Source organism: Myotis yumanensis, unplaced genomic scaffold, assembly GCF_028538775.1.
Source record: "Myotis yumanensis isolate MYYU_CA2020_CCGP unplaced genomic scaffold, mMyoYum1.0.hap1 SCAF_5, whole genome shotgun sequence".
Taxonomy (NCBI): domain Eukaryota; kingdom Metazoa; phylum Chordata; class Mammalia; order Chiroptera; family Vespertilionidae; genus Myotis; species Myotis yumanensis.
The window spans coordinates 79,034,690-79,057,892 of NW_027223756.1; the positions used below are offsets into that span (position 1 = coordinate 79,034,690).

The 23,203-nt window shown below is 55.0% G+C and overlaps 2 protein-coding genes across 10 annotated transcripts in view; one reads left to right on the plus strand and one right to left on the minus strand.

The window, feature by feature from the left end:
* The first annotated feature begins 4,611 nt into the window (after positions 1 to 4,611).
* Positions 4,612 to 21,324, plus strand: MPND (MPN domain containing). 8 transcript variants are annotated; one of them, XM_070415831.1, is made up of 14 exons: positions 5,055 to 5,138; positions 5,243 to 5,517; positions 6,262 to 6,498; positions 7,788 to 7,920; positions 8,473 to 8,557; positions 8,729 to 8,825; positions 9,077 to 9,149; positions 9,229 to 9,305; positions 10,496 to 10,664; positions 10,753 to 10,823; positions 10,926 to 11,015; positions 11,695 to 11,787; positions 12,891 to 13,012; positions 13,096 to 13,146. In XM_070415831.1, the coding sequence occupies exons 1-13, from the start codon at positions 5,132 to 5,134 to the stop codon at positions 12,975 to 12,977; spliced, it is 1,494 nt and encodes a 497-aa protein (XP_070271932.1). In that variant the 5' UTR covers positions 5,055 to 5,131; the 3' UTR covers positions 12,978 to 13,012; positions 13,096 to 13,146. The 8 variants fall into 8 exon arrangements, with proteins under 8 accessions (XP_070271939.1, XP_070271932.1, XP_070271934.1 ...); XM_070415838.1 differs by having other exon boundaries at positions 4,612 to 5,138; positions 5,226 to 5,517; positions 12,891 to 13,146; XM_070415833.1 differs by lacking the exons at positions 12,891 to 13,012; positions 13,096 to 13,146 and adding an exon at positions 21,101 to 21,324.
* The window catches only part of SH3GL1 (SH3 domain containing GRB2 like 1, endophilin A2), a 49,490-nt gene continuing 39,783 nt past the window's right edge, over positions 13,497 to 23,203 (minus strand). The window contains exons 2-10 of one of the 2 annotated variants that reach the window (XM_070415839.1): positions 18,823 to 18,891; positions 18,432 to 18,504; positions 17,408 to 17,551; positions 16,843 to 16,976; positions 16,499 to 16,657; positions 16,091 to 16,194; positions 15,481 to 15,596; positions 15,258 to 15,314; positions 13,497 to 14,826 (exon numbers count right to left, since the gene is read on the minus strand). In XM_070415839.1, the coding sequence (XP_070271940.1) occupies positions 14,630 to 14,826; positions 15,258 to 15,314; positions 15,481 to 15,596; positions 16,091 to 16,194; positions 16,499 to 16,657; positions 16,843 to 16,976; positions 17,408 to 17,551; positions 18,432 to 18,504; positions 18,823 to 18,891 (1,053 nt within the window). In that variant the 3' untranslated portion in view covers positions 13,497 to 14,629. Of the gene's footprint in view, positions 14,827 to 15,257; positions 15,315 to 15,480; positions 15,597 to 16,090; positions 16,195 to 16,498; positions 16,658 to 16,842; positions 16,977 to 17,407; positions 17,552 to 18,375; positions 18,505 to 18,822; positions 18,892 to 23,203 lie in introns of those variants that run through there. The other variant, XM_070415840.1, reaches the window with a different exon arrangement.

Here is a 23,203-nt window from a genome sequence, read left to right on the forward strand (position 1 = left end):
GCTCCCGGGTTCCTCCCCTGCCAGTGCTGGGCAGGGCGGGGCGGGCCTGGGCAGGTCCAATGATCCTAGGGAAATCCTGGACTCTCCGGTCTCTCCCAGGGGTCAGAGAGCAGGGAGGCCGTGCTGGACTCATGGGACGGGGAGGAAGCCACGGGAGGGTTTCCGTGTGGAGCAGAGACTGGGTGACTGCACACCAGGAGGAGGGACCTGCTTCAGCAAAGGCCTGGAAGTGAGAAAGGAAGGAGGGAGTGTGGTGCCCAGTAGGTTAGGGGATGTAACGAGAGAGTTCACAACGGGAACATAACACGAAGGCCTGAAATGCCCGTTAGGCTGACTGGACCTTAGAATGATCGTGCCTAGATCTAGCCCCAGATCTTGCTGGGTTTCTCACAGGAATTGCACTAAACTTGTACACCAGTTGGCGGAGACAAGGCATCTTTATTATGGCGAGACTTCTAGTCCATGGGCATGGTCTGCCTCTTCATTTATTTAAATCTTTGATTCTTTCATCACTTGTGTAGTTTTCAGCATACAAGTCCTGTACCTATTTACAGCCCCCCAGAAAACTTTTTTTTTGAGCCGTGTATTTTTTATTTTTGGTTAATCCTTTACCCATTTTTCCATTGATTTTTAGAGAGAGTGGAAGGGAGGGAGGGGAGAGGGAGAGAGAGAGAGAGAAGGCGAGAGAGAGAGAGAGAGAGAGAGAGAGAGACATCAATTGGTTGCCCCCTGCATGCAACCCAGTGGGGGCCAGGGATTGAACCTGCAACCCAGAAACGTGCCCTTGACCAGAAATCGAACTTGCCACCCTTCAAGTGCACGGTTGATGCACAGTAACCACTTAGCATTCTGGCCAGAGCACGATCCCTGTATTTTTTTTTTTTTTTTAAGAGAGAGAGGAACGAGGGAGAGAGAAAGAAACATAGATCTATTGTTCCACTTATTTATGCATTCGTTAGTTGATTCTTGTATGTGCCCTCACTGGGGATCAAACCCACAGCCTTGGCGTATTGGGACCATGTTCTAACCAACTGAGCTACTTGGCTAGGGCCTGTCCTTCGAATTTTTAATTCCAATGTTCACATATTCATTGCGAGTATACAGACATGCAGTTGATTTTTGTGTGCTGATCTTGTATCCTACAACCGTGCTGAACTTGCTCATTTATTAATTGAGAGGCATTTGTTGTAGAGTTCTTGGGATTCTGGAATTGTATCATCATGTCATCTGCAAATTAGGCTAATTTTTATTTCTTCCTTTCTAACCTGTCCTGCTTTTATTCCCGTTTTCTGCCTTATTGTACTGGCTAGAACTTTCAGTACTATGTTGAAAAAAAAATGATGACTGGACATCTTTCCGTTCTTTTTTTTTAATTTTTAAAATTAATTTCAGAGAGGAAGGGAAAGATAGAAACATCAGTCATGAGAGAGAATCATTGATTGGCTGCCTTCTGCCCGACCCCTACTGGGGACTGAGCCTGCAACCCTGGCATGTGCCCTTGACCTGAATCGAACCTGGGATCCTTCAGGCCGCAGGCCGATGCTCTATCCACTGAGCCAAACCAGCTAGCGCGGCATGTTTTTGTTCTTTTTTTGTTTGTTTGTTTTGTTTTGTTACTAAGGGAACATGAAGATAATGGATGCTAAGCACCTGCCATAGTGATTTATTCAGACACTCAGTAAACATTCATTTTTTTTTCCTCTTCCTTTCTCACCTTTTGTATTCACAATGCTCAGCACAGTGCCTGATGCATAATAGAAACTCAATAAACGTTGGTTGAATTTACAAACTTTGAAGTTCACCGATGCTTTCCACATTCCAGGCACTGTTCTTTTTTTTTTTTTTTTTAACTTTTTTTATTGATTAAGTTATTACATGTTTTCATTCTGAAGGGGAAAGCATTTCGTCTTTAACATTAAGTACAATGTTAATTGAAGTTTGTAGATGAAGGAGGTGGTCTCCCTTTGTCCTAGTTTGCTAAGAGTTTTTATTATAAGTTGGGGTAGAATTTTGTTAAGTGCTTTTTCTGCATCTGTTGCTATGATTGTGCAACTTTTCTTCTTCAGCCATTGCATTTGTCTCCTATGGCTGCTGTGACCGTTTACAGCACACTTAGGGGCTTAAAACAACACAACTGTATTATCTCACATTTAATTGGAAATCCTACATGGATCTCCCGAAGCTAAAATCAAGGTATTGGCGGGACTGCATTCCTTGTTGGAGGCCGAAAGGATGAATGTTTCCCGTGCCTTTTCCAGCTTCCAGCCATTCCTTGGCACATGCTCTCCTTTCTCATTTACAAATCCAGCAACGCAGGTAAAATCCTCACTTCATCTGACCATTCCTAACTTCTTCCACTGTCTCCTCTCCCTGACTCTCTCTTCCACTTTTAAGGACCCTTGTGATTACAATGGGAAAACTTCCCTATTTTAAAGTCAGCTGATCAACTGTAATTCCTTCTGCAACCTCAAATTCCCTTTGCCATGTAACCTCACATATTCACAGATTCTAGGGACTGGGAGAGGGACATCTTTAGGGAACCATTATTCTGCCCACCACAGCCTGTTAAAGATGATGGATAACATTTATTTTTGAATACTGAACCACTACCTTGCTTCCCTGGAATAAGCACCCCATGGACATGGTGCATGATTCTTTTTACATGTTGCTGAATTCTATTTCCTAATACTTTGCTAAGGATTTTTCTGTCTCTATTCATGAAGGATATGGTCTGTAGTATTCTGTCTTTGGGCCATCCTTACCTGGTTTTGGTATCCTGGTAATGATGTTGGTTTCATCTAATAAACTGGGAAGTGAAGTGTTCCCTCCTTCAGTTTTCTGGAAGAGGTCATATAAAAGTGGTGTTGATTCTTCTTTGAACCTTTGGTAGAAAAATTATCTGGACCTGGAGATTTAAAAGAATTTTTTTATTGATTTTGAGAGAGGGGGGGGGGGGAATGAGGGAGGGAGGGGAAGAGAGAGAGAGAGAGAGAGAGAGAGAGAGACATTGATTTGTTGTTCCACTTATTTATTCTTTCACCAGTTGCTTCTTGTATGTGCCCTGACCAAGGATTGAACCTGCAACCTTGGCACATTGGAATGAAGCTGTAACCAACTGAGCAACCTGGCCAGGGCTGGAAATTTCTTTTTTGAGTGTTTTAAAATTGTACACTCAGTGTCCTTAATAGTTATAGGGTGAGGCTGCTTGGACTTTATACACATAGCAAAGAATAGCCTTTGGAATCCGCTGGAGAGCTCTGTGACCCTGGGCAATTGACTCATCTTGAATTGTCTAATAAAGTTGATAACAAGACTGCCATAAAGGGTGCCATAAGTGGTTAATAAAGTCGTAGCAGTTAGTTTTAATTTTATTTATCAAAGGCAATGGGGAGTCATTGAAGGATTTAGAGCTGGAACGGGAGGTGACCATCGTTTCATTTTAGAAAGATCCCTCTGAGGCCAGGGTGGAAAATAGACAGTATTGGGGGTTAGTATGGAGGCCTGAGGCCCAAGGTGATAGCAATGGGTCCTAGGTTTTGGAAGATAGTTGAAGGGAAAGTGTGCAAGAACATGGAGGAGTAAACTGAAGCTAGACTTTAGGGAGCAGTGCGATGATTGGTGGCTGGACCCGTGTTGGGGGTTCGGGGGGACTCCAAAAGGAGGCTTGGGCTGGACAAAAAGAGAATAATAATAATTCACATTTATCCCGCTCTTACTATCTGTCAAGCCCTGATCCTTTTTTTAAAAAAGTATATTTTATTGATTTTTCACAGAGAGGAAGGGAGAGGGATAGAGAGCTAGAAACATCAATCAGCTGCCTCCTGCACACCTCCCACTGGAGATGTGCCCGCAACCCAGGTACATGCCCTTGACAGGAATCGAACACGGGACCCTTCAGTCTGCAGGCTGACGCTCTATCCACTGAGCCAAACCGGTTAGGGCTCAAGCCCTGATCCTTAAACCTTAAGTGGAATTATTATTATCCCCACGGGGACGCAGAGTGGAGGCACTTGGCCAAAGTCACAGAAGTGCGCAGTGGTAGCAGGATTTGAGTCACGTCCAGTCTTGATTCCACACCACCCTGGCTAGACACCCCCTCCCCTGCCCCCAATTTCCTCTTCCAGACTGGGGTCCGGGTAAACCCAATGGGGGGATCCCCAACCCCGGGCTTTTAGCCCTGCCAAGGGCTGGGAAGATTCGGAGCCGAGATCTGGCACTGGGAGGTGGCACTGCGCTTTGGAGTGAAGGGACCTGGGACAAAGGACAGGACTGCAGCCACTAGACGCACCCCCTGCCCGACTCCGCCCACGGGTCCGCCTGCGCGGAGGGCCCCCACCCCCACCCCCCCAGGTGCAGTTTTTTCGATCCCGGAGCTGATTGGCTGGCTGAGTACCAACCCCACAACTGGTTGGATAAGTGAGGCTGAGAGTTCCTGGAAATTGGCGGCGAGCGACAGCTGCCCATTGGCTCAATCGGAGTTGGGCGGACGCAGCGGTTTAACACTGATTGGCTAGAGTAGGTCACACACCTGTTTATTGGTTGAAGATAATTGATTGGCGTCCTCCACTCTGGTCCAATAGTGTAATCAATCAGCCGAGGGCCCACCCGAAAAATGGAAATTAACCCTTTGGACTCAAGAGATGGCCGCTGGCGAGCTTGACCCGCGGCGCAGGGCCGCTCCCGCACTCGGGCCGCAGCCTCGGGGCTGCAGTTTCCCTCCTTGTCCCAGCGGCCGAGGCCTCTGCGTCCCCTCCGTCCTGGCGGCTGACCTCCCCGCGCCCCAGTCCCGGCCCCCGTCCTAAGGAGGTGGCGAGGGTGGAGCACGAATCCCCTGCAAGCAGAAGTCTGCCCTCAGTTTCCTCATTGGTCCCCATGAACCCTGTTACCACCCCCTCCCCTGCAGAGTGGTCGCAGGCCTCAGTTTCCCCAGGGGTCCCCCGGAGGGTGGTGCCCCCGACTCCCAGTCCCAAATGCGCGGGCCCCGGCCTCAGTTTACCAGCTCGCACCGGCGGGCCGAGCCCCCCACCCGCCCACCGGCGGCGGCCAATGGCTGAGGCGCCCCCCGAATTGGGGCGGAGCCGCATCACGTGTCGGGAAGAAAGAACTAGCGGGGCGCGGGGTTGGAGCAGCCATGGCAGGTACGGCGGGCTCGTGGGGGAGCCGGCGAGGCGCCGGGGGGGCGGGGAGGGGCTGAACCCGAATAGGGGCGCGCGACCCCGCTGCAACCTGTCGCTGCCCGCAGCTCCGGAGCCGCTGTCCCCGGCGGGCGGCGCGGGCGAGGAGGCGCCGGATGAGGACGAGGATGAGGCGGAGGCCGAAGACCCCGAGCGGCCGGCGGGAGCGAGCGGAACGCGGGGCGGTGGCGGAGGCGGTGGCGGCGGCGGCGGCGGCGGGACGGGAGCAGGGGGCGGCGGCGGGCCGGGGGGCGCGCTCACCAGGCGCGCGGTCACCCTGCGGGTGCTCCTCAAAGACGCGCAGCTGGAGCCCGGCGCCGGGGTGCTGTCTATCTACTACTTGGTGAGCACCCCCCAGCCCCCCAGCCCATCCCAGCAGGGGCAAGAAGGGAAACTGAGGCCCAGAGCTGCCTTGCAGCAGGCAGAGCCTGGGAATGGGGAGGGGAAACTGAAGCACGGAACATCCAGACCCAGCACGAGCCCAGAAGGCCACCGTTCATCAAACACCCCATTCTGCAAAGGAGAAATTGGGGCTCAGCGAGGATACCACTGCTTTCTTGGCTGTGTGACCTCGCTCAACCTCTCAGTATCCTACTATTCTAGTCTCCTTACTTTTAAAATGGGACTTTTCCCCCCTCCCATGGGGTTGTATGAGAATTAAATGAATAAAGCGCTCAGCAAGGTGTCTGCTACACAGTAAGTGCTTTGTGTTTGCTCGTATTACTATTGTTGTTTGGTTTGTAAATGGTACAGTTTGTGAATTGAGCACCTGCTGTGTACCAGCATGTTAGGTATTAGGGACACAGCAGGGATCAAGACAGACCCTGTCCCTGCCCTTTGGGGGTTCACAGTGAGGGGAAAGGGGATAGACACATACTTGGGTGGTTTTGATCCAAGGTGGTCAGGACTGTGGCAGTGGACACAATAAGTACAGGGAGGCACTTAAGATGGAAAGCTTCCTGGAAGGGGTGCTGAAGTGGGAAGTGGGTGCTGAGCCCTGGGAGCAGCACTGGGTCAGGGAGGACTTCCTGGAGGAGGACTTGGTGGGTACCAGGTCCCGGGCCCAGCCAGCCCACTGTCGCTGCAGGGGAAGAAGTTCATGGGGGACCTGCAGCCAGACGGGAGGATCGTGTGGCAGGAAACAGGGCAGGTGTTCAACTCACCCAGCGCCTGGGCCACCCACTGCAAGAAGCTGGTGAACCCGGCCAAGAAGTCGGGTTGTGGCTGGGCCTCCGTCAAGTACAAGGGCCAGAAACTGGACAAGTACAAGGCCGCCTGGCTCCGGCGACACCAGCTCCACGTGCCTGCAGCCGTTGCCGATGAGGTGCGTCCTTCGGCCTCCCGGATTAAGCCTTAGACTTCGTCATATGTAAAATGGAAATGGTAATAGCAGTACCATGTGTATTAGACAAATTTAGGTAGCTTAAGTATGTGTGTACATATCTGGCTGGCAGGTCTTAAATCTGTGGGGCCCCTGGCAGGCTGGAAACTCAGACAGGAGTTGGTGCTGCAGTCTTGAGGCAGAATTCCTTCTTGTCTGGGAGACCTGTTTTTGGCGTAGACTGACTTGGATGCTGGTCCAGGTGGGCGATGGTGGGGCGGACCAGCCCAGCCATTGAGATGGAGACGTAGTCAGGTTCTGACTAATGTTGAAAGTGGATCTGATGGGATTTGCTGATGGATTAAATGTTGGTGTTAAAGAGTTTTGTTCTGAGCAAGTGGGTAGATGGGGTTGCTGTCATTGGAGATGCGGGGATTTGGGAGGAGTAGGTTTGGGGGGCTGGTCGGGTGCATCATGGCTGTATTGAGTGGGAGCACCCCCTGCATGGTGATGTTGACGGACAGCAGACCCTGAGTCTGGAGCGCAGGAGAACTCCAGGATGTAGACAGGTCTGTGGGTATCGTTGGGGCATGGGCAGGATTGCAGTCCTGAGAGTAGACCAGGCTTTCCTGAGGGAGGGAGCCCCAGGATCCAGCCCGAGGCAACAAGGGAGAGATGGGAAGGCTGAGGGGACCCTGGAGGGGGACAGGGAAGCTGGGTGAGTTCAGGATCCCTGAGAAGTTCCCAGGAGGATGGGGTACCAGCTGGGTCCGATGCTGCTGGGAGGGGGAGGAGGACAGAGAATGAAATGTGACTGTTGGGTTTGGACACAGAGAAGTCACCTTGGCGAGGGAGGTTTAGGAGAGAGCAAGAAGAGAGGTTATTGAGAGAATTAAGTAACATAATCCATGCAAAGTGCGTGCTTGCTCAATGGAGCACCTGAGCATATGCTAAATTCTTTGCACACATTAACTCGTTTCACCCTGACGCCAGCCCTATTGGGCTAGAGGTCATTGTGCGGTTTTACAGGTGACCATAGAGCTCAGATAGGTTAGGGCGCTAAAGTCACACAGCTTGTTCAGGATTCGAACCTGTGAGACAGCCACATGAAGGAGCTCAGGTCTGAGCAGGCCAGAGCCTTAGACCGCCTCTGCTCACTCCCTCCCTCTAGCGGACATCTGAGGCAACGGCAAGGACCTAAGGGTCAGGCAGGCCAGCAGTCTGGGTGGGACTTGGGGAGGGTGGAGTGCACCCAGCTGAGGGTCCCGCCGCTGTCACCCCTACCCCGCCAGAGCCCAGCCAGTGAAGGGGAGGAGGAGGAGCTGCTGATGGAGGAAGAGGAGGAGGAGGTTCTGGCAGGGGTCTCAGCAGAGGAGAAAAGTCGAAGACCACCTGCAAAGGGCCCCTCAGAACCTGCCCACCCTGGTGAGAGGCGTGAGGGAGGGGAGGAGGCAGGGTGGGCGACATGCAGAGCTCAGGTGCAGGAGGAGGCTGTGGACGGGTATGGGCTTTCTTTTCCTCGGTGCCTCCAAGATGCCTGGCTGACTTCCCAGCCCACTAATTTCACTCTCACCGCCTAATGCTGGATTTCTTGCTCCCACTGACCAATTTCTTTCCTTTTTTTTTTTTCCACTGACCAATTTCTTAATGTGCTGCCCAATTTTTTCACCATGCTGCCTGCTTTCCTTGTTCTCCAATAGGATTTCTTTGCCCTGTTGTCTGATTTCTAAACTTGCTGCCTAAATTCCACCTTCTCCCCAACCTGGTCTTCTGAGGGCCTCGCCTGATTTGGGCCCTTCATCTGATTTTAAATCTCCGTCCCATTTATCAACCTGCCGCCTGATTTCCCAGTCCCGCTGTCTTACTGTTAAGGCTGCCTCTAGGGTTTTTTCCTTCTTGGGTTGCCCTGTCTTTGATTTCCAGTTCCAGGGTGGGGAAGGACTGACGCTGCCTTTTTGCCTTACCCCAACCCCGCAGAGACCACGCCCCTGGGGAAGCGAGTGGAAAACAAGATCCGGGTGCCAGTGCGGTACTGCATGTTGGGCAGTCGCGACTCTGCCAGGTCAGTTATGTCTATGTCCCCGACACGAACCCCAGTTTACACGAGCTCTTGCTGGGGTGGGTGGAGGAGTAAGGTGGGGACAAGGCCTCAGATCCTTAGAGCTGGCTGGGGGGAGGGCTGAGGAGCCAGCCTAGGGGTTCCTGAAGCTGTGGGACCCTCGGGCTTCTGCAGGAACCCCCATACCCTGGTGGAAGTAACATCCTTCGCAGCCATCAACAAGTTCCAGCCGTTCAATGTGGCCATCTCCAGCAATGTGCTGTTCCTGTTGGTGTGTGCCTTGTGGGTCAGGGGCTCCCAGGTCTGGGCAGAGGGCTGGGGTGCTCTGGAGGCAGATGAGTCCCTGGAATGTCAGTTCTATGTGCGTGGGTACCTTGTCTGCTCATAGGTGCTCAGTCAATGTTTGGGTGAAGGAGGAGGTGGGAGGGCTGGCCCCTGCCCATTACAAGGGCCCTGGACTCCCACTCCCAGGATGGATTGGGGCCGGGTGTAGCCTATGTCTTCTCATGTACCTCTTCCCAGGACTTCCACAGCCACCTAACTCGCAGCGAGGTCGTGGGGTACCTGGGGGGCCGCTGGGACATCAACAGCCAGAGTGGGTAATTGGGGCCTAGTGGGCAGGGGGATATTGGGGCCGGGTCAATATTCACGCCTTCTCTCCCCACTCTGTGCAGTGCTCACGGTGCTGAGAGCCTTTCCCTGTCGTAGCCGGTTGGGGGACGTGGATACCGGGGCCACTATTGAAGAGGAGGTGAGGGGACACACTGGATGGGGCATTCTGAGGTGGGATGGGTGTACACAGCTGTTCTTGCAGCTGGCAAAGTCAGTGCTCAAAAAATGTGCAAATGAGCATGTGTGAGCCCTTGCCCCAGCTGACACCTAGTAAGGGCTGGATATATTTTAATGTTGTTTTTTTTTAATCCTCACTCAATATTTTTTTCATTGATTTCTAGAGAGAGTGCAAGAGGGAGGAGGGGGGAGAGAGAAAGAGAGAGAAACATCGATGTGAGAGATACACACCAATTGGTTGCCTTCCAACGGAGCTACCTGTACCTCATAAGGCCCAGAAATCAGGATTTTAAAAAGATTCCCAGGTGATTCTAATGTGCAGCCAAGGTTGAGAGCTACTGCCTTAACCTATGTGCCCTTGATTGGGAATCGAACCCGAGACCCTTTGGTCCATGGGCAGACACTCTAACCACTGAACCAAACCAGCAGGGCTTAACTGCCATTTTATTTATTTATAAATATATTTTTATTTCAGAGAGGAAGAGCTAGAGAGATGGAAGGAGAGAGAGAGATAGAAACATCAATGATGAGAGAGAATCATTGATTGGCTGCCTCCTGCAAACCTCCACTGGGAATCAAGCCAGCAACCAGGTCAGGACGCATGGAACCGTGACCTCCTGGTTCATAGGTCGATGCTCAACCACTGAACCACCCCCATCAGGCTGCCATACTTATGTTTTCCTAATGGTTCTTAGTATGCACCTGGCTCCATGCTCAGCGCTCTACAGCCACCTTCTTGTGTCTCTCAGGGATAAGTGAATGGATGTTGATTCAGCGAGAACCGTTCTCTCTGCCCCTGCCTGCCTCCACTTGCTGCAGGCATTCAGGAATGCCTGTGCCTGCTCAAATGCACGCATATCCACCTCCCTAACTGTTTATTGAGCATCTACTGTGTGGCAGGCGTTGTTGCAGGAATTGGGACACAGCAGGGAAAATCACTTTTTGCCTTTGTTTCATGACAGGTGCATCTTTTTTATGTTCTTGTTGACCATCCCCCAGCCGGACTTGTTAGGGTGGGCGCGGGTGCAGTCCTGGTACACAGCAGATACTCATTATGTGCTGCTCTCACGTGGAGCTGGTTGGGAGTCAGGAGCACACCAAGGCTGGTAGGGCCCCAGCCTCCGCCCTCTCCAGCCCTGACTCTGTCCCCAGATCTATCAGAGCCTGCTTCTGCGGGGCCTGTCCTTGGTGGGCTGGTACCACAGCCACCCACACAGCCCGGCGCTGCCATCGCTGCAGGACATCGACACGCAGATGGACTACCAGCTGCGGCTGCAGGGCTCCAGCAATGGCTTCCAGCCCTGCCTCGCCCTGCTCTGCTGTAAGTGCCCCCTGGGGTAGGTGTGTGTGTGTGACTCCTGGACCATGAGCCCCCCAGGCCCAGCCCCTCTCTCACTCTCCTCCCACAGCCCCTTACTACTCTGGCAACCAGGGCCCAGAGTCCAAGATCTCCCCATTCTGGGTGATGCCACCCCCTGAGGTAGGTGGAGCTCCTGGGGGAGGCCAAGGGTCAACATGCTGGATGTGTCACGGGGTGGGAGGCTTGGGGCGGCTGGTGGTGACTGGCCGGTGTCCCTGCCAGCAAAGGCCCAGTGACTACGGCATCCCCATGGACGTGGAGATGGCTTACGTCCAGGACAGCTTCCTGACGAATGACATCCTCCATGAGATGGTGAGCTCACTCCCAGGTGAGGTGGGTGCAGCCCTCCTCATGGGGCGGGCCGGGTCTGAAAGGGCCTAGCTGGGCCTACAGGACAAGGTCTGACTCAGGCAGCCGTGGCTGAATGTGCCACCGGGGCCCTGGTCAGGTCCCTCTTCTGGAGATAACCACCTGTGCCTCTTAGCACGCAGTCCCAGGTCCTTGCAGCACCTCCCTCACCCCCCAGGCCTAGTTGTTTTGGACACACCAGGGATGCTCCCATCTCGGGCCTCTGCACCTGCCGCTCCTCTCCAAGGGGAGACACGTGGAGGACTCCAGGTGTCAGCAGGATGGTTTATGCCTGTGGCTCAACAGGCATTTAAAAAACGGAGCTAGTTCATGACACCTGTGGTTTCAGGGTATCTATCATTAGTGAGGCTAAAGCAGGGGGCTGTCAGGCCCGCGTGATACCACGTTCGGCGTGCCTCCCTCAGCCTCTCAGGCAGTTCCCTCTTCCTGAGCTCCCTCCTGTCTACTGGGTGGGCTCCGCCGTGGACTTTCTTGGTGAGCGGTGTTGTCTGCTGGTTGCATTAGCCCGGAAGCCTTCAGGATAGGTGATAGGTAGTGGCAGCGCCGTCCTGCTCACTGCTGGATCCCAGTGCCTGGTGTGGGAGGCGGGAGCGAGGGGTCCCAACCACCCCCTGTCCTGTAGATGCTGCTGGTGGAGTTCTACAAGGGCGCCCCGGACCTGGTGAGGTTCCAGGAACCCTGGAATCAGGAGCACACCTACCTTGACAAGCTCAAGGTAAGACTTCTACCCCAAGTCCCATGTGAATCCCTCCTGTAGGAAGACAGCTCTTGGGGAGCACCCAAGAATACACCCATGGGCAGCTGGAGAAAGATATTCCCTAACTTGTTCTCTACAAAAGTATTCCAGCTGGAAATGAACAGTGCCAAAAAGCCTTGTTTTATCACGAGGGTGGGGGTGGGAATCACCATCAAAGTGGAGATGAAACGTTAAAGTCCTGTAGACTCCCAGACCCTGGGACAGCCCCGCTGAAGCTGCGCTGGGCCCTACTTCCCTCCGCGGCCACTCACTCACAGAGGGTGTGCAGGGTTCTGATCTGGTTTAGAGTCTTAAGAGCTGCTGGTGTTGTGAACGCGCACACTGGCCCCCCAGGCAGTGGGACATTTAAATTAGGCATTTATTGGCCTCCGGTGTGTGTCTGATTTATTTCCTGTTTGAAAGTCATCCTTAGATATTCTCAACTCTGCTTTGCATAGAGAAAGTTTCACACCTTTGCTTGTTTTGTTCAAACTTTTATTTTTTGCTAATCCTCACCTGAGGGTATTTTTCCCATTGATTTTTAGTGGAAGGGAGGGGGTGGAGAGAAACATGGATGTGAAAGAGACACATCGGTTGGTTGCCTCCCACACGCACCCCAACCTGGGGCCATGGATCAAACCTGCAACCCAGGCACCTGCCTTTGACCAGAAATTGAACCCGAGACCTTTTGGTGCCCAGGCTGATGTTCTAACCATTGAGCACACAGGCCAGCTGTTCAAACTTTTAAAGAAAACAGTAACCGGGGCTTAAAGTTGTTTCTGGTCACCTCCCAGCCAGGCACGGGGCTGCTGGGTGGCGCTCAGCATGTGGCGAGTGGGATCCAGGCTGGAGTGACAGCAGGATTTGTAAAGTGCAGATGACCCCCCAACCCCAAACATTAGTCAGCTGGGTCTTGTTACTCAACATCCCTTTAGTTAAAAAGAAAGCATTGCTTTAGGGATACCACCGTGTACCGTGGGTAGGCGAGCCCCTCTGCCATGTGGCAGTGCTTGGGCCTTGGGGGCGAGGCCAGGCCAGGCCTGCCGGACATAGTCCTGAGGCGCCAGGCCTGCTTGTTTCAGATCTCCCTGGCCAGCAGGATGCCCAAGGACCAGGGCCTGTGCCATGTGCTGGAGCAGGTGTACAGCGTCCTTAAGCAAGGGAACTGAGAGGATCGACCTCTGAGGACCTGGGAGGCCTCCTGGTCAGGCTCAGCACCCCCCAACCCCGGGTGAGGGGAGCAGGTCGAGAGGTTTCGTTCATGACTGTGTTGCTGTGTTCCTGCAGGACTGCATTGTTTGATGCAGGTGCTCACAGAATAAAGGAGAGAAGCAAACAGCCAGGCCTGTGTCTCACCCTGAGGGGGGCCTCCTAGCACTTGCTGCTGGGCACAGGCTGCTGTCTGGCGGTGGAGCGCTCATGCAGCCGAGTGTGTGTACAGCGCTGGACCCAACCCCAGCCCTGTCTCTTCCTGGGGCTGTGAGGAGGGGAGTCTTGGAGACATACCTCCCATGCCACTGAAGGGTGAATGACAACCACCCTTCCTGGGCTTGCTATGGGGCCGGTGCCCACTCCAAGAGTGGGTAGGTGGGCAGCTGTGTAGGCCCTGTCCTGACCAGAGACCCCTTGGGAGGGCTGTGGATGTCCCGGTGAAGAGAAGGCCTGCCCCACACCACAACCAGGCAAGAGACTGTAGAAAGAGACGTTTAATACTTCTTTAAAAAAAAAATCAGGATTACATTTCCTTCTGCCCTAGACTGACCAAGGCTATGCTGCTTGTCTTGGTCCGGATGCCTGTGTCTCACCCACTCATGATGGTGGGGGGGCCTTGGGGACGAGCAGAGCCTGGTGTCATGGGGGCTGTGCAGGGTCACTGGGGAAGGGAATGTGAACCAGGCCCGAGGTCCCCCGAGGCCGATTTCAGATTAGGCAAGAGGCGAAGCAGATGCAGGGCCGGGGCCCTGCTGGTCTGGGCAGCTGCCTACCTTGGTCTGGAGGAGACAGCTGGGGATACTGTCAACAGGGGGAGGGCAGCCAACGTGGCATGGGGGAGGCCCTGTGACCCTCCCGAGCAGCCAGGAGTCTGGCAACATTCACTCATCAAAGCCTTTGTGCTTGACCTTCAGCAGAGAGGAAGCTGGGGGCTCCCATGGTCCCGTGTATGGTGTGTCTGTGTCTATGTGTCTGTAGCTGGTGGTGGCAGCTTGTGCCAGAAATGGTCCATGTGCTTGGTCAGGGGTAGGGTGTGCATGGGTGTGTAGGGCTCAGCACCCTGCAGCTGAGGACAGGGCCTGTCCTTAGGGGACTGGGCTCCTGGGTGAGGCCCTACTAAGGAGGTGGCATCTGTGGGCATGCAGGGGCCTGAGGAGGAGTTCTTGAGGGAATTTAAAAGCAGGGTGGCGAGTCTGGGCCAGTGGTCCTGCTTGGACCACCCCATCACAAAGACTTTCAATCTGCTCACAACAAGGGCAGGTCAGGGTGGGCCAGGCCCCAGTGTGGAGGGGTCAGAGGGCATGTGTGTGTCTGAGTGGAGGGGACCCGCCCAGTGACCGGTCCTGGAGGGGGCGGGAAGAAGTTAGTGTTTCTAAGAGCACCTTAGTGTTAGCCCCCCTCAGGGCGGGTGGGGAGGGGAGCCCCCACCACCTCGATGGGTGAGCACTAGTGTAAACAGGGCCCCTGGCCTCTCCGATGGCCCTGCTGCCTCGAGTCCTGGTGCCCTGGGAATACCTCGGGAGGCCCTGGGAGGAGCACTACCCTTGCTGTGCTTCGGGCCGAGTGGAATACAGGCGATCTGGACGGAGAGGTGAGCAGGCCCACGCTGTCACTGAGGCAGGGGCACCAGCACCTCCACGTAGCTGAGGGGGAAGAAGCCCGACTGGCCATGGAGCATGCCCTCGTACCAGTTCTCGTCGATCTGGTTGGTCAGCGTGATGATGTCGCCCTCATGGAAGCCCAGCTCCCCATCGTTCTCGGGCTCAAAGTCATAGAGTGCCTTGCAGCTTGGCTGGTCCAGGGGCGCTGGGGGTGGGCAGGGTATGGGTGTAAGGTCTGGGCGTCCAGCTCAAACCCCACCTGCTGCCTCGCTGTGCCTCAGTTTCCCCTAAGGAGAGCCGCTCTTCCTCTGGCTCCCCAGGGTTGTTGGGAATAAGGAACAAGTGACACACACACGAAGGATGGAAAGGGTTCTGTGAGTGGTTACCACAATGCTCCTGGGAGGAGCTGGGGGCGCACAGTGGCATTAGGATGCCCAGAGCCCACCCTGGACACTCACAGCGGCCCGTTCTCCAAGGGAAGGCTGAGGCCACAGAGGCAAGAACTCGGCTCCTTCCCTGCTTGCGGGTCTGAGGAAACCCCAACAGGTGTGTGCTTCTACCAGATCGGGGGAGGCAGAGAGACCCTCGCAGGACAGACTGGAAGGCACTGTTATAAACCGAGGTGGGGACACTCACGCATGCTCCTGCTGGGGGTCCGTATGGGCTTGTCGGAAGATCGGAAAGATGACGAAGCTGCTTGCAAACAAAGCACACAGGTGGGCTGAGAGTGCTGAGGTGGGGCCTGGCCCCATCTCGGGCCCCTTTTGCAGAGGGCTGGGACGGGGCAGCAAGCTGGGGCTGCCCCACAAGGGGCCTGTCTCTGAGGCCCTGGGAAAGCACGGCCCCTCCAGCGCCTTACCTGAGATCTTGGGGGCCGGGAAGCCCCCGTTGGACTGCTCAGGCTCTCCAAGGTCAAAGCTCTCCCGGGGCTTGGGCTTGTATTCACGCTTGGGGCGCGAAGAGGCTTCCCGCATCCTGCAAGTGAAGGGGGAGGTGTGAGCAGACACAGAGCCTGCATCATGAGCCAGGGTGTCAAGACCAGAGAACAACACCCCTCCCCCCCCCAAGCTGTTTTTGCTGCTGCCACATGGGCAGTGGGACCCTGGGGAGGCTGTGAGATGGACACAACACACAGGGGAATCCTGGGGGACCCCCTGGGCCAGATCCCCAGACTAGGGCATTTTTCAGGTTGCCAAGTGGCCCCACCAGGGAACCACTGCCTACGAAGGAGAATGGCAGTGGAGGAAGGGCTCCTAGGGTCTGCCCTGGGTAACCTGCCTCCCATCCCCCTCAGGTTGTCTCCTGTCCCACCGCCACTCCACCCTCTCCTTTGGGACAGGACAAGCCCGAGGAGGTCCTAATCCCTTGTGGGATCCCCACAGCCCAGAGATTATGAAAAGCCAGCTGCCAGCCCAGGACCCCACAGCCACTAGGCCTTTCCTGGCCAGCACAGAAGGGAAGGGGCTCACCTTCGCTTAAGCTTGCTGGCCAGCTCGTCCAGGATCTGCACGGCCTGCCGGTGGTATTCCAGCTGGGCATCCACCAGGGCAGAGAGCTGGCTCACCTGCTCAATCTGCAAGCAACCAGCCAGAGCTGAAGAGGGGGCTGTCCTCTAACTCTCATCTCTAGGCCACTTCCTGCAAGGAGCCTTCCCAGACTGCTCCAGGAACTGGGGCCCGGCTGACCTTAGAGCTGCAGCTGGAGAAGGGTGAAGGGCCCAAAACACCGAAAGCCTCAGGGTGCCAGTTGCTGCCCACCTCTGCTCCTTGCTCCCCCTTCATTTCCTTCACCTCCTAAACCGGCACTGAGCCCTTGGATGCTGGCATTGGTTTCAGGGGCTTCCCAAGCAAGGGTAGTCCCTGGGCCCATGGACGTACATCAGTCTCCAGGAGGTTGTGCATGCTGGTCTCAGCCACCTCCTTGGACTCTTCGAACTTCTCCAGGGCCTGGCGCAGCTCCTCATCGGGGATCTTGCCCTGCCGCTTCTTCTTATAGTCAAAGTCCAGGCGGCGGCCCTCTAGCTTCTTCAAGTGGTGCTGGGGGCAGGGCGAGGGTCACATTGCAGAGTCCCCAATGCCCTGCAGCCCTGCTCGCAGCAAGTATGCACGGAGGTGAGCCGAGAGGGGCCCAGGATGGGAAGAGGCTCACTGAGTGAGGGAGCCATGTGGGACCCCTGAGGGCTATAGGGGGTAGGCATGAGGGACAGGGCGTCAAGGCATACCTGGATCTCCTTCAGGTCTTTGTCGCACAGGTTCTGCAGGGGATCGATGAAGTTCTGCTTGACCTCTATGTCCAAAGAGTCCTTCACCTCTGCCAGGCACTTCATGGACTCCCCTGCATCCAGCAGGGCGTCGCCTGTGGGGGTGGGGGGTGGGGAAGAAGCCATCACAGGATGCCTGTGGGGCCAAGACACCCCCAACTTTTAAAATGACCCCACAGCCAAGGACTGACCAGAAATCAGAGCAACAGACCATCACGTCTGTTCCTGAGCCAGTGGCTGGTAATGACAAGTGTCAAGCAACCTGCCCCTCTACACTCTCAGAAGGGACCAGATTTGCCCTGAACGAGGTGGCGTGAGGGGGGGGAGGCCTTCCCTCAGCCTTAGCACTTTAGGTGGTGCTGGGATTCTCCCTCCCCCCATGGGACCAGCCAGCACTAGAGAAGATTCTGGAGCTATGGGAGGGAAGTGCCCTCCTGCTCACCAGTGTGGGGAGGCTCTGGCCTTCCCTCCCTCAGCCTGGCTGCCTGCCCATGCAACCTGCTGAGGCCGTCACGGCAGCCCTCACCGAAGTTGGACTCGCCACCCAGCTCCTTCCCGTGACGAATCATGCACTCGCCCAGCAGGCCCTCCGGCTGCGGGTAGCCAGGATTCTTCACCTGCCCACGGATCTTGGATACTGTGTTGAGCATCGTCAGCTTGGCCCGTGAGGCTGGAAAAGAATGGGCCGGGTGGGCATATGGGTGGTTTCTCCAGGAGCCACCAGGCCTGTGCTCAGCTAGCACTGCCCCTGCCCTGGGTGCTCCTGCTCTTCCCCAAGGCCCAGGTATTTCTAAAGCACTCCCTTGGCCCAAGGCACTTGGTTGCCAACCAGGATACGAGGCCCCTGAGCAGGCCTGCCCTACTCTGTTCTTGGCCACGAAGGATCATGGGCCGTGGGCAGGAGAGGCGATCGGCTCTTCAGGAGCCCCAGGGCCTCCTCATCCTGGAGCATGGCTCTGACGGGGACCCTCCCCTCAGTGGTGCGGTGGAGCAGCACGCTAGAGAAGTGGTGGTGGCAGGTACGGGCATCCCAGACATGGATATGCTCCTACCTCTGCCCACTTGGGTCTGTCCCTGGCATAGGCCTTGAAAGGAGACGCCTGGGTTTGGTACCTGTTCCACGTCCACTGCCTCCTGCTATAGGAACTAGCATTTAGATATTCCTTGAGGGAAGGTCCCCACTTCCCTCTCATCCTAAGAGACCCCACTTCATGTTCCAAAGGCGAGCATGTGGCTGGTGCCTGACAAACTAGGATGAACACCCAATTCAAATTGACCCAATGAATCGGCTGGGGTGTTGGTTGGGAGGTGCTCTTTTCTGCTGGGACTGTTAGCTGCAAAGGTGATTTAAGGTTGGGATTGACACAAGGAATGAGAGCTGCCAGAGGAAGCAGAAAGGAAATGCGTGACCCCAAGGACATCCTTTAGGTACCTGGACCCAGCCATGCCTAAAACCCACCTACCCCATGACATTTTAGTTTTGTAATCCCTTACGTTCCTTCTTCATGCTGTGGTAACCGGAAGAACTTGCAGCTAGCTGGTGCCCCTACCTGGGTTGGGCTGCAGGTATTCGATGGTTCTGGCCAGCACTTCCACCACAGCCTTGCTGGTAACATCCACCTTCTGTAAAGAGGCAACATGCGTGGTTTCAAAATCACGGGGCACCCAAGGCCAAACCAGGGGCCCCTGAATAACCCTTGCCCTGCTCCCCAGTCCCTGCTTGCCTCGGAGCCCACATAAGAACTACACGCCGCTGTGAGGGCTGCCTGGCCTCCCTGTTCATTACACCATGTCCCCACTGTTGCCTGCCCAGGGCTAAGGGACACCTGATGCCTCTAGTCCATCCTGATAAGCCTCATCCTAGATGTCAGAGCTGGGCCTCATGAGGGACTCAGTAAATGGTGCCAGACATTAGACAGGGCACACCACTCTTCCCATTACCTTCTCCATCTCTTTGAAGTCATCGTCAAGCTTGGTCCCTTCAGCCCCTCCGACCTTCTCGCTGACCAGCTGGGAAACAGAAGGTAAAAGAATGAGTCTCAGAGGAGGAGGCCCCAGGATGCCTTCCAGCCATGCCACGTCCACTGCTGGTGGGAGATCACAGGGTCAGGATGTGCATGATAGCTTCCCAGAGATGCTGAACACAGCAGCCAATGGCAAGAGGGGTGACCAAGCACACACTCCAATCCACACGCTCCTGTAATGAAGGCGGGGCTCCTTCTCTCAGTAGGAATCTCAGGGGTCACTAGGTATGGCAAATCCCTCAAAATGCATGCTCCGGAACGGGCAGGGGGAGGCTCCTGAGAGGCGAGCAGGTCTATGGTGGAGAGGGGGTCCCATGGCTGAACGAACACGGTAAGTGTCATGTTTGACAAGAGCTGAGGGAAGGAGAGGCTTGCCTTGCTCGGGCCAAATGTTATGCTGGCTGGAAGTCATTTCTCATGGACATGTGTGGGCACACACATCTGAACAGCACTCTGGCATGCTTAATTACACACAACCCCGAACAGCAGTGTGTGACATGTTTAATTTCTCATGCTTAATCACAGATACTTGCTCTGGCCTATGTTGCTCAGTGGTTAGAGCATTCCCTGTGTGCCAAAGGGTCACAGGTTCGATCCCTGGCCCTGGTTGGGGCACATGCAGGAGTAAACCAATGGATGTGTCTCCCTCACATCAATGTTTCTCTCCCCCCAACTCTCTCTAAAAATTAATTGAAAAAATATCCTCGGGTGAGGATTGGCACATACACAGACACACTCCATTTCCTAATGGCTGGCAGCAGTTTCTGCTCACACATGAAAACCCCTCCCAGGGCTCCTGAGGACACCCAGCAGCTCAGTCTAAGGGAGCAGCCAGGTCACTGACATGCAAGGGCAGGCCCGCCACCTTCTACCTATGTGGTCCTGGGTCATGGGTAAGCGGCTTCACTGGGCCTGTTTTTCTCTGTGAAATGGGGTGACAGGCGCTCACGGGACCATGTGCCAGCTTCTGTGGCCTCCTGCATGTGTGCTCAGGAGTGTGCCTGGCAAACAGTAAGCACTGGGCAACCACACTGCCTTCACCTCTGACCACTGTTACTTTCCCCACGTGTCTCGTCCCTCCATGGGGACTGAGCAGAACTCCAGGCCAGGCCTAGCCTGTTCCTATCCTCCCCGCCTCCTCACCAAGAGTTAGAGGGAAGTCGGTGGTTCTCAACTTGGCTAAAGCCAGGGAGTCTAAGAAGGAAACAGCACAGGTAAGAAAGGAGATCAGTACAGGGGGGAGAGGGGACAGGAAGGGGGAGGGCAAGAAGGAAGCAGGGCTGGTGTGTGGGGCTGACCTGGGACTGTCACCACCTGGACCTGCTGGCTGTCCTCTGTGGTGCACCATCCTCTAGGGGACCTCACAGGAGAGGCAAGGGCTGCCCTCCAGCTTCTGCTAACGACTTCATAAGGAAAAGACCCTGTCTGCCCTAGGTGTTCTGGGGCGTTCCACTCTATTTCACGGGGCAGTTTCACTTCTTTTGATTATGGGAAAATAGGACGTTCACAAATCCGGTGGCTGCCAGAGAGGGAAGTGAGTTGACTGCCTGACGTGAGACGCTCTGCTGGTGCACTGAGGGGAGCTGACGCCTAAAACCACACCTTCCGGGCTGAGGTCATGGGGCCAGACGGCCCCCTCAGTGCAGGCACTGAAGGCAGCGGCTCCCTGAGGGAGGAACCCCTGCATCCTCGCCCAGGCCCGCCGGAGTGTCACCTCCTCACTTCTACTGGGAATCCAGGACTCAGCTTTCCCAAGCCCTCCACACAGCTCCTCTGGTCCCCCACTCAGGGCCAGGTTTACCTGGCCATCCAGTGCTCAGGTACAGGGGAGGCCTTGGAGGAACTACCAGGCTACCTATCTCCCTACCCACCCCATTTTGGAGCTCTCAGCTCAAATCCCTCAGGTGGTGGTGAATTGCCCCCCATGTCCCTGCTCTCCAAGTCTCAGTTTTAGAACCAGTACAAATGAATGAGAAGATGACAAAAGGAAAAGTGGGCCCAGCTGGTGTGCTCAGTGGTTGAGCGTAGACCCATAAACCAGGTGGTCATGGTTCAATCCCAGGCCAGGGCACATGCTTGGGTTGTGGGCTTGATCCCCAGAAGGGGGCATGCAGGAGGCAGCCGGTCGATGATTCTCTCTCATCACTAATGTTTCTATCTCTCCCTCCCTTCCTCTCTCTATTTTTTTAAAAAAGGAAAAGTGCACCCTAACCGGTTTGGCTCAGTGGATAGAGCGTCAGCCTGCGGACTGAAGGGTTCCGGGTTCGATTCTGGTCAAGGGCATGTACCTTGGTTGTGGGCACATCCCCAGTAGGGAGTGTGCAGGAGGCAGCTGATGGGTGTTTCTCTCTCATCGATATTTCTAACTCTCTATCCCTCTCCCTTCCTCTCTGTAAAAACTCAATAAAATATATTTTTAAAAAATAAATCAATAAATAAAGGAAAAGTGTGAAAACCAAAGAAGCCATATGTCAACCCAGCAACAACAACAAAGAAAGGGTACAGTGCTGAGTGTGGGGCTCCCGGGAGGCATGACCGTGGCCTAGCAGAGAGAAGACCTGAATGGTCCACAGGCAGAGCTGGGAGTGTATGAGTTACAAGCACCCACCTTTGGGTGCAAGGTACAGCCTTTTCTAGGGGCTGCCTGAGGATGCTCAGGGGCCAGGGCGCTCTCTGGGGAGAGGGGCCTGTGCCAGAGATGCCCTGTGCATAGGGAAGGCCACCACACCAACACTTCAGTTCTGCTCAGGTTTATACACCTTTGGGCCCAACAAGAGCAAGTATGTTGCTGTGGAAATACCATCCACGTGTAGAGTCTGTGCCCCAAATTAACAGAGCCTGCCTCTCTCACCCCTCAATTGGTACTCTCTACAACCTGATCAAGTTCCCACCCTGCAAGAGAGGAAACAGGGACAGTGCTTGGTGGGGCCTGGCAAGCTAAGGACTGAAGCCCACTTTTTCTCTCACATCTAATGAGAAACCAGGAACCTCATAAGCTTACTGTTTGAGACCTGCGTGGCTCGGCCCCCTCTCCCATCTGGCTGTGAGCTTGGTGGTGTGTGGAAAGCAATGCCTCCTGGGATCCACCTGGCTAGTCAGAACCTGGGTCAACCAGCAGTGAGCCCCACAATGGCTGCTGTTGTAAAATCCATGCCAGTGCCAACACAGGGCCCATCCCAAGCCAGAACGTCCTCCAAGATTCTGCCTCAGGTCAGGTGCCAGCCTGGGCCCTGTGGAGCCTGCCTTCTGCAGAAGCCCTGGAGGCGCGGGGGCCGGGGGGGGCCAAGGCCGAGAAGTCACGGTGGCAGAGGCTGCCACTCGGTCAGACATGGCAGTGAGCTCTTGCCCAGACTGAACGATTCTTCAGTCTTTGGGAGACGGGCTCCTGACCTCTCAGACCCCAACCCCAGCAGCCCTGGCTCTGCGCTCCCCTGTGCCCCACCTGCCTGGTGCTACCCGCATGCCACATTTCACTTTCCTCCTGGATCTCTGTTCATTTTTGTCTGTCCAGTGCCTAGTGTAAGCCCGTGAGGAGAGGCCACCCCTGCCTGGTTGGTGGCTGCATTCCTCCTGCGCTGGCACAGCTTGGGCCCCGGCAAGCGCTCAGTGACTGTGCTCCACAGAGGGCCTAGAGCAGGGCCCGCCAGTGCTGCTCTGTGACACCCTGAGCATTCGCCTGCCTGCGCCTCTTTCTAAAATCTAACTTCAGATCAGCGCTCCAGAATGGCAGGAAGTTCCGTCAGGCTGTCCACAGTCAACCCTGCTCCCCCCACACCCTTCACCCCCCACTCCCAAGGCAACCTTTGCTTTGCTGTCTCTCTCTAGAGCAGCAGTTCTCAACCTGTGGGTCGCGACCCCTTTGGGGGTCGAACGATCCTTTCACAGGGGTCGCCTAAGACCATCGGAAAACACATATATAATTACATATTGTTTTTGTGATTAACCACTATGCTTTAATTATGTTCAATTTGTAACAATGAAATTGGGGGTCACCACAACATGAGGAACTGTATTAAAGGGTCGCGGCACTAGGAAGGTTGAGAACCACTGCTCTAGAGGTACCTTTCCTGGAAATTGCCAGATGGACTCACACCATATATTAGTACTTTTAACCTTTGGGAAGAGTGTACTCTGCTCCCAACTTAGGCTGCAGACCCCTCCAGGGCAGGATGGGGTCCACAGCTCCATGTTCCCCTAAGTTCAAACTATGCTTAGACTACACAGGTGGTTGCTGCCAGTGAGAGAGTAAAAGAGGCCCCAGTTCTGTTCAGGTTCCCAAGTGCCTGACACACTGAGGC

What these genes read in the sequence shown, in the direction of transcription:
- MPND (XM_070415838.1), top strand. Translation starts at nt 4,873, where the DNA reads ATGAACCCTGTTACCACCCCCTCCCCTGCAGAGTGGTCGCAGGCCTCA. An exon ending in CTGCAGCCGTTGCCGATGAG is followed by an intron (nt 6,499 to 7,787) that starts GTGCGTCCTTCG and finishes CTACCCCGCCAG; the next exon opens with AGCCCAGCCAGTGAAGGGGA. An exon ending in ATGACATCCTCCATGAGATG is followed by an intron (nt 11,016 to 11,694) that starts GTGAGCTCACTC and finishes CCTGTCCTGTAG; the next exon opens with ATGCTGCTGGTGGAGTTCTA.